General features: G+C 64.5%; 2 protein-coding genes across 2 annotated transcripts; both read right to left on the reverse strand.

Moving 5' to 3' along the window:
• Positions 1 to 97: 97 nt before the first annotated feature.
• Positions 98 to 4,791, reverse strand: N4BP3 (NEDD4 binding protein 3). The gene is made up of 5 exons (XM_042826359.1): positions 4,712 to 4,791; positions 2,948 to 3,382; positions 2,183 to 2,737; positions 1,633 to 1,890; positions 98 to 1,419 (listed from the first exon to the last, which is right to left on the reverse strand). The coding sequence occupies exons 2-5, from the start codon at positions 3,350 to 3,352 to the stop codon at positions 847 to 849; spliced, it is 1,791 nt and encodes a 596-aa protein (XP_042682293.1). The 5' UTR covers positions 3,353 to 3,382; positions 4,712 to 4,791; the 3' UTR covers positions 98 to 846.
• A 1,933-nt stretch (positions 4,792 to 6,724) lies between these two features.
• Positions 6,725 to 8,630, reverse strand: B4GALT7 (beta-1,4-galactosyltransferase 7). Its single transcript, XM_042826424.1, has 6 exons — positions 8,581 to 8,630; positions 8,154 to 8,495; positions 7,850 to 8,075; positions 7,557 to 7,640; positions 7,297 to 7,401; positions 6,725 to 7,183 (listed from the first exon to the last, which is right to left on the reverse strand). The coding sequence occupies exons 1-6, from the start codon at positions 8,625 to 8,627 to the stop codon at positions 7,028 to 7,030; spliced, it is 960 nt and encodes a 319-aa protein (XP_042682358.1). The 5' UTR covers positions 8,628 to 8,630; the 3' UTR covers positions 6,725 to 7,027.
• Positions 8,631 to 8,661: the final 31 nt, after the last annotated feature.

An 8,661-nucleotide genomic window follows, 5' to 3' on the forward strand; every position in this document is an offset into this window, starting at 1 on the left:
CCGGCTGAGCCGGGCGGGAGCTGCGGAGCGGGGGCGACCACCGGGAGCGGGGCCCGAAGCCCGGGCTGCAGAGCCGCGGCTTTCAAAGGAAGCAGAATTCGGAGGAACGAAATCTAGGTTTATTGCAGGAAAGGCCGAGGACGTTACAAGCGCGGCCCAGGGCTTCTTCCACGCCTCTCCCCGTGCCCTCGGAGGAGATACGGGGAGGCCCCATCCTTGCTCCCACCTCTCCCGTGGCGCTGCCTCCTCTCAGCCCCAGGACTCCGTGCTGGGGAGCTGCGTTAACCACCCCTTATCCCACCAGCACCACGGCACGGAAAGGGCTCAGCTGCAGCGCTGGGGCACCTCCCCCTCTCCCTGCACGCAGCTCCTCCAGGGCCTTCCCAGCAGCAGCAGCACCACCACCTCGGCCAGACCCAGGGCACTGATTGCTCCCAGGGCTCTGCTGGAACCCACAAAAGGGCCGTGGGGATGGGGACAGGGCTCGAGCCTCTCTCTAGCATGATATTAAGTTACAGGTTGAAGGGAAAAGGGGAACGGAGCGGGAAGGATGGGGAATGGCTCACAGGGCATTCGGTCTTATGCCCCCAATGGTAGAAGGGAGTGCAGGGCAAATGATCCTGGAGTCAGAGCACGGGGCACATGCAAGACCCCTGGTACAGATGATCCCCCCTCCAGCGACCACCCCTGATGGGCCCGAAGCACTGCAAGAAGGAAAAGTTCCCTTGTCGTGATCAGTCCTTCTTCCCAGGGCGGCAATGAGTGGCGAGTCCTTGTGCAGCCCCTGAGATCATCCACTGCAGCAGCAAGAGACCCCCCCTCGTGGTCCCACAGGCATCGTGCTGCTCAGATCTTCGAGGACTCCACCCGCTCAATCCATGGCGAGTCGGCCCCGACATCCCTGGGCTCGGAGCGCAGCTGCCGCAGCTCGCGCTCCAACACCTGGCTCCGGTGGTACATCTCCATGTAGCTGGCCTGGAGCTCCCGCTGGTACCGCAGCACCTTCTCCTTCTCCTCCTGCCAGGTTTTCCTCTCCAGCTCAAAGTTCACAGCCTGCAGCTGGCCCTGGCGCCGCTCCCGTAGCAACTCTGCCCACAGCCACTCCACCTGCCGCTCCAGGGGCTCCGCTGAGTCGCTGTGGAGGCCCCGGCACTTGGAGTCATCCGTTTCACAGCCAGGGAAGTCCTGGCATGCTGGCATGGGGTCATCGCCCAGCGGCAGCGAGGTGCCAGGCTCCGGGGGGCTCTGGAGGGAATCAGCCAGTTGTGCCAGCTGGGAGTCCCTGGCCTGGACCTCCGCCTTGGCCTCCCGCAGCTGCGTCTTCAGGCTGAAGATCTCACCCAGCTTCTGAGCCATCTCCTCCTGGGTATCTCGGAGCTGCTGCTTCAGCAGGGAGATTTCTGCTGCCTTCTGACACACCTGCAAGACACAGTGAACAGTGAGGAAGCAGTGGGATCTCAGGGGTGGCAGCACCCCCGACTGTCAACACAGCGTCACTGGGAGAGCATGAGAATCATGCCTGGCTCTTCACCCCCATCCACAAGTCCACAAGTGACAGAGCAGAGAACCACTGCCCCATCCTGGCTGCACAGCCTGAAGGGTGGCAACAGAGAGGGACAGCAGGGGACTCACCTCCCACTTGGTCTCCTCCAGTTTGGGGCTGACACGCTCACCCTGGGACTGCCGGAGCTTGGTCTCCTCGCACTGGCACTGCTGCATGCTCAGCTCCTCCTGCAGCCGCTTCTTCTCTTGCTGTGCCTTGTAGAGCTGCAGCTGCAGCGCCCGCTGGCCGCGCTGTGCCTGCTGTGTGACCTGCTGCAGCCTGGCCATGTACATCTGCTTCAGGTCCTCCAGCTCGTCCAGCCAAAGCCGCTGCTTGTCCTCAAATGCCTGCCGGCACAGACAGACACTGGTGAGGGTCCACATCCTGCCCCTGTGTGGGACAGTGCCTGGAAGGATCCCAGGAGATCCTGCTGCCAGGACATCCCCAGCTAGACCCAAGGAACAGAGCTTCAGTAGGAGGTTCCCAGCCTGATTTTGCAGATGCTGCTGCCCCACAGGCCGTGACAGTGAGTTCTCCCATGTTTGGGCACCCACCAGCCATCATGGCAGGGCACCAGGCCCTTCACAGCTCCTTCCACCCAGACACCACCTCCCCACAGCCGCCAGCCCCACTTCTCACCTGCGCAAAGGGGTCCTCGGTCTCACTGAGGCTCCTCTTGAGCTGCCGCAGCTCTCCCCCAGTCTCCTTCAGCCGATCTTCCAGCTGCTTCACCGCATCCTCCAGGGAGTAGGTGAACTCATAGGGCGGTGGGGGCTCCCCAGGGCTCTGCAGCCGGCTCAGCGTGGCCATGCTCTTGCAGGACAAGGGTGCCTTTTCAGGAGCCAGGGGGTCCCTGGGGCTCCGGGACACCCTGTCCAGAGAACCTCCAATGTGGTTGATGTGGCCCATGGAGGCACTGAACTGGCTCTGGGCAGGCTTGAGGCGGGAGCCATAGGAGGGGAAGCTCTGGATGGAGTTATGGCTGGAGTCAGAGGCTTCATCCAGGCTGATGGCGTGGAGCAGGTGGGTGCGGAGCGGGCCATGCTGTGGGGCCGCCGTGGTGCTCTGCGACAGCAGCGTGTGCAGGCTCCCATTGCTTTTGGACAGCTTTTGCCCCTTGGATGAGGAGAGGCCTTGCATGGAGACCAGCCCCTTCCCAGTCACTGCCTTGAAGGCCGAGGGCCTGATGCGGCACTGGAAAATACAAGCAAGATCAGGCTGGGCCCCACCAGCACGCACCATGCCCAGCTCCACTCAGAGAAGATGCATGCTCACAGCCTCATCCCTTCACCCAGATATCCAAATCTCCATGTCCCCCCTCCCATTCTCGGCACATTCAGCTCATCCTCCAGCCCCATCCACCCCACAGCAGGACACGCTTTAGGGACAAGTCTCATATTTCACCTTGTCGAAGCGGCCCCTCTCAGGCAGCGAGCTTTTGGAGAAGTCAGCTCCGCGGTGATGCTCCCGGGAGCAGCGCTCAGGGGATCGGTTCTCGCGGTCACTCTCGTAGTCCCGCTTGTAGCACGCTCCTGATGCCTGGTGCTTCCGTTCTGACCGGGTCTCCTTTTTGGCTCCGTGCAGGTATCCAAAGAGCTCCCGCTGGCTTGGCCCCTTCCGCAGCAAGCCATCAGGCTGCCGAAGCCCCCGTGTGCCCCCCAACGGGGCCCGCAGCTCCAGGGGAGACAGGTCCTGCTTCTCCACCAGGCTGCCCACACTGCCCATGCTGCCAACAGGCACAGAGGAGAGGTAGGTGCCGAGGACGCGGGTGTCAGGCTCGCAGCTCACAGGGCCTTGTGCTGCTGCCATGGAGAATCAGAGAAAAGCCCGGTACCAGCACTGCCAAAGGAGAGACAAAGTCAGCACAGTGATGTAAACAGGACCGCAGGCCCATCACGGATACCCTGCTTGCAGCAGGGGCGTGGAGATGCCCATTCAGCCCCACATCCTAGCACTCAAATGAGGGGGACCCCAAAGGGCCACGTCAGCAGCCAAGCAAGCAGGGCTCTGTCGTGCATGGGGCAGAGCAGGGGTGGGGGCTCCCCGCTGCCACCCCCCATGGCTCAGCACCTCCCTCCCACACCCAGCCCCACCTCCCGCCCGCGGCCGGGGCTGCCACCAGAACAGGCACCTGCCGCCCAGCCTGTTCGGGAGGGCGAGTTCAGCAGCCGGCAGCACCTGCCTGGGCCTGGCGCCAGCCTCGGCCCGGCGGCACCCAGCTGCCCCTTCCCAGGAACCCCCATATAGCACCGGTCTTCCCCCTCCCCGTACCCGTGGCTACCGAGGGCCAGCACTGGCCCTAGGGATGCCCAAGACCCCCGATCCATTCCTTCTCAAGGGCTGGAGAAGGACGCTGCTACAAACGACCCTGGGGAGGTCCCAGCCCTTTTGGCTCAACCTCTCCCTGGGACGTGCGCATCAGCCCGCAGCCCAGCACAGCCGGACATGGAACGGGAAGGGGAAGGATGCAGATGGGACAATGCAGGCTTCCTGCACAGGTGGCCGGACCCCGGGGGAGGAAGGCGGGCAGCAAGGCTTCAGCCTCAGTGCCTCATCCTCACGCAGCGGGGAGGGCCTGCTGGGGATCTTCAGGCCCCCGACCCTCAAATTACAGCCTGAGGGGGAACCCCGGTCCTGGAATGAGGGCCGGGGGGCCCGAGGCTCCCCGCCAGGCCCCGTCTGTCGGGCCTCACCCAGGAAGCTGCCCTGGTTCTCAGCACACACGCCGGGTAAACAAACACCCCGCTTTTAATTGCTGCCACGCACAAACCTGTCTGACAGCTCCCGGCCTGCGCTGTCACCTCCCTCCCTCGGCTCAGCACCTGCTCCGGGCACCGCCGGCGCGGAGAGAGGTGGAAGCGGGCGGGGAGAGCTCGGGGGGGCGCGGGCCCCGGCCCGGAGCACGGCACCGCCGAGGCCCCTTTCCGCGCCCCGGGCGCTTGGCGGCGCCATCGGCCCCGGGAGCGGGGAGCGGAGCGCGGCGGAGCGCACGGGGCGATGCTCGGCGGATCCCGCGGGAATCCGGGGCCGCGCTCGGCCGAGGCGCGCCGCGGCCCGAGGACAAAGCGCCGCGGCCGCGCGGAGGGGCGGGGGGCGGCACCGGGGCACCGTCCGGGGCTCTGGGGGTTACCGGGACGGGAACGGGCGGCGGGGCCGGGCCGCACTCACCATGCCGGCGGCGCTGCGGTCCACGCGCGGCTCCGCTCCTTCCCTCGCCGCGTTTGAACGCGCCCCTCGGACGCGGCCGCGCGGGGAGCGGGCGGAGCCGGCAGCGGCAAATCGCGGCGCGGAGGCGGGAGGCGCCGGGGCGGGGCGGCTGCGGGGAGGGGCGGCGGAGCCTGGCGGCGCGGACGCGGTGCCCTGCGGCCTCCCCGGGAGCGGAGCTCCGAGGTTCGGCCCCGCGTGGCCTCCACGGTGCCCCGGCCGCCGTCGAGGTGTCCGTGCGGCACCGCGAGGGCAAGGAGCTTCCCTCGGCCTTTCGGCTGGGTGACCCGCAGCGCTGCGGCGTGCCGCGTCCCGGCGCCTCGGTGCCCGCCCTCCCGCGGAGGGTTGATGCTCGCGGCGTCCCCAGCCGAGGTTCGGAGCCGCCCACATCCGCCGTGCTCTCTGCCAGCTCCCCCTTCGGTGTGTGCTGCCAGCGCTCACCCACTCGCACACGCCGTCCCTGTCCCCGCACGCTCGGTGCGGTGCCGATGCTCTCGCCGTGTTCCCTGAAGCCACGCATCACCCACGTGGCCTCCGAGGTGCGGGGCTGCGGCCCTGACTCCCCCGGGGCTGCTGAGAGCGCAGCCAGGCGCGGCTCCGGGATGCGGGCAGCTCCGAGCGGGCTGTCATCCATCTGTAGAACGCGGTGGGGAACGGCCTCGGCCTTTCCTGCTGCGCCTTTGCTAAGAGCCCGGTGCGTGGGGAGAGCGGCCCCGAGCGACCTCCGAAACGCATTCAGGGCTATAAAAGGAAGCCGGGTCCCCAGCGAGGTGCCTCTACCACAAAAGCACCCGGAGGATGAGGGGGCTGCGAGCAGAGCTGCGAAATAACTGCCAGGCAGCGGGAGAGGAGCCTGCAGCGCTGAGCGAAGTACGAGCTGCACATATGCTCGCTGCTTTCTGCACAGCTCTGTGAAACTGTGCCATCTATTTCGAACAGCGTGGAGAGAGACTTTTATCTGTGCTCTGCCACCGGCACACAGCTGATGGACACCAGCCGATCCCAAAATCTGAGCGATGGAGAGGGGCTGGTGCAGCTGCCGTGCCATGGGCCTTCCAAAGGTGATGATGGGCTGGCATCTTCCCCTTCCCTCAGCAAAGGACACTGTAGGGATTGGGGATGCCTGCACGCATGCATTGGAAACGACCTGTGGGCTACATGCAGAACAAAAATGGCTGCGACTGCGTGTCAAGACTGAATTGCCAGGGTGGAGAGGCCTTCGAGGCTCTGGGATGGCACATCCCCTTCTGCCCTGGGGCAAGAACAGGCCTGGAGCTGGGGAGGAGCTCGCACTGCCTGCGCGTGGGATGATGCAAGGAGCAAGGGCTGGTCCTCATCACAGCTTTGACCCTTCCATGAAGGCAGCACACTGCTGTGTGCAGCACCAACTCCTCTGCAGCAGCAGATAATGGCAGGAGCCACCAGAATCTGCTCCCTGTGGTTCACAATCCCTGTACTCAGATCCATCACTGTCACTTCCCTCAACTCAGGGCTCCTACCAGGAGCTGCCATGTCTCCATGAGACAGGAACCACTTGGCTTCCCGGGATGGCGACAGCTTCCATCTGCAGGCACCCAGCAAGGGAAGTGCTCCAGGAGACAGCAGCACCTGAAACGTGTGCCAGTGTCCCAGAGCGGCCCCACGCATGGTACCACCTGTGTGCCAGCACAAGCTTGCAGTAGCATGGCAGCAATTCAGCTTGCAGCATAAGCAGAGGTCAGGCCAGGCTGCAGGAGGAACCCAGAGCTGGCAAGGGGCAGAGAGACCTTTCTGGCATCCCCACTCCTGGATCCAAGCTGGAGTGCCCCGGGTGCCTTCCCAGCAGCCAGGCAGGGGTGTTCTCCCCCACTCCCTACCTCCTGCCCCAGGATACTCTCCCAGCAAACAGTGGCAGTGCATCTGCTGCCTCCCACAGGCTGCTCCTGCCTCTGTTCCCTGTGGCTGCCTGCAGCAGATCTCTGAGTCACTGCAAGCAGATGCCTTGATAGTTCTTTATTGTCCTCTGAACTGGGTGGCAGCTCAGCCGTACCCAGCACAGGAAAAACGCCTCCTGCACCTGCCCTGGGAGACAGCAGCATCACTCACAGCAATGCCATGGAGTCCTGCTCTTGGCCTCTTCTGCTGATCCCAGCAAATTCAAGCACTCAGCCCTTTCTGCTCCTCTGGGTCCTGCCAGCAGCACTGTGCTGGCCTGCTGCAAAACTGCCTTGTTCCAAGCAGCTCGGCGCAGCCCTGGCGTCTTGACATGAGCACAGCACATGCTGACACGTGAGACACAGCTCAGCCAAACGTGCACCACGGTGTCTCACTCATGTCGCAGTCCAACAAGATGTTAAGGACAGTACAGGGGGCTCCTGCCACAGTCAGAGCAGTCCGTGACTCAATCCGGTATCTCACGTTGTTCAGGCCTCCCTCCCGATCCACCTTAAACTGCTCCTGAGAAGAAAGAGCATTCAGGGCAAAGCATCTGGTGCTGAGATAGAGAGCAGAGTGGGCAGGGAAGGGCTCAGGGCACGTGGCAATCACAGCCCGCATCTCTCACAGCTCACCTGCTTCTGTGCAGCAATGCGCTTCTGGTCTCTCTTCCTCCAGGCTGGATCATGAAGGTGCTGGAATGTCTCATACCCAGTTGTGATTCCAGAGGGACGGTGAACCTGGGAGGAGAAAAACGCTTCCATACAGCTCCTGAAAGCCTGCCCGCATGTGGGAAAGCCTGCCCTTGTGCCAGCCCTGGTGGCTGCAGCAGGGAACAGGAAGGGGGATGAGAAGGAGAGCATCTTCAGCCAAGGAGGCCCCCGAGCACACTCACCTGGAGACCAGCTCCTTTGATGCGTCGATAAAACTCGTCGTCCTCCCGTCCCCAGCCCCAGAAGCGGTTGGACATGCCATTGCACTGCAACCAGAGCGGCACCGCACTGCTCTCCTGCAGCAGCCAAACACCACCACCACCACCCCCAGCCCCGAGCACAGCTGCAGCCTGCACTGCGCCATCAGCTCAAACCACAGATTGCTTCTCTGTCTTTCAAAGCGTAGGGCACAACACACACCCACCAAGATTTCATTGTACACCCAACCGCAAAGCAGGAGGGGGGTTACGCTCACCATCTCATAATGCTGCTTGGTGAGCAGCAGGATCCCTCCCACGTAGGTTTTGTAGTGGTACAGCGGGTGCAGCTCTGGGGATGCCACGTGGAAGGGCCCGGCCTCGGGGAAGCCGTAGTCCAGCTGCTCGTTGAGGGGCAGCAGGTCGACGTCGTGCATGGCGATGTAGTCCGTGTCATTGCCGCTCTCCAGGAAGCCCACGTTGATCAGCGACGCTCTGTTAAACCTGCAACGGAACCGGGTTCACGTCGCCGCCCTCTGCATGCGCACCGCACGGCATCCCCTGGCTTTGCAGCTCCCGTACCTGAAGTGGTCCACCTGGTTGAGCACCAGGATGTGGTGGCGGATCCTCTTCTTGCTGAGGAAGCGGTGCATGTAGGGTACGAAGGCCAGCAGCTCCTCGAAGCGCTCGCGGAAGGGCACGAGTACTGCCAGGCGGTGCGGCCCCCACGAAGGGTCGTCGGCCGGGGGGGCAGGGGGTTCGGGCATGCAGGGCGGCCGGGGGGCCCCGCGCCCAGGGGGAGCCGCTTCGCCCGAACAGCTGAGCTGCAACCAGAGCAGCGAGGCGAAGCCCAGCAGCAGCGCGAGGAAGAAGAGCTGGAAGATGGAGAACTTGCCGGCTAGGAGACCCAGGAGCTGCGGGGAGCTGGAGCACAGCGGGCGGTCACAGCAGGGCTCCTTCCCATCCTTCCTCCCCTCCCCCCTCCTCCCCCCGCGCCGCTCCCGCTCACCCGCCGCCCCGAAGGCGCAGCGCGGCTCTCCGGCGGCCCGGCCCCATGGCGGACCCCGGTCCCGCCGCCGGGACACGCTGG

The sequence above is a fragment of the Centrocercus urophasianus genome, unplaced genomic scaffold (genome assembly GCF_019232065.1).
Source record: "Centrocercus urophasianus isolate 14NV4802_14NV808 unplaced genomic scaffold, USGS_Curo_1.0 seq_26, whole genome shotgun sequence".
Classification (NCBI taxonomy): domain Eukaryota; kingdom Metazoa; phylum Chordata; class Aves; order Galliformes; family Phasianidae; genus Centrocercus; species Centrocercus urophasianus.

What these genes read in the sequence shown, in the direction of transcription:
- N4BP3 (XM_042826359.1), bottom strand. Translation starts at nt 3,352, where the DNA reads ATGGCAGCAGCACAAGGCCCTGTGAGCTGCGAGCCTGACACCCGCGTC. An exon ending in AGAGGGGCCGCTTCGACAAG is followed by an intron (nt 2,738 to 2,947) that starts GTGAAATATGAG and finishes TGTATTTTCCAG; the next exon opens with TGCCGCATCAGGCCCTCGGC. An exon ending in TGGAGGAGACCAAGTGGGAG is followed by an intron (nt 1,420 to 1,632) that starts GTGAGTCCCCTG and finishes TGTGTCTTGCAG; the next exon opens with GTGTGTCAGAAGGCAGCAGA.
- B4GALT7 (XM_042826424.1), bottom strand. Translation starts at nt 8,627, where the DNA reads ATGGGGCCGGGCCGCCGGAGAGCCGCGCTGCGCCTTCGGGGCGGCGG. An exon ending in AACCAGGTGGACCACTTCAG is followed by an intron (nt 8,076 to 8,153) that starts GTACGGGAGCTG and finishes GTTCCGTTGCAG; the next exon opens with GTTTAACAGAGCGTCGCTGA. An exon ending in CCAAGCAGCATTATGAGATG is followed by an intron (nt 7,641 to 7,849) that starts GTGAGCGTAACC and finishes CTCTGGTTGCAG; the next exon opens with TGCAATGGCATGTCCAACCG.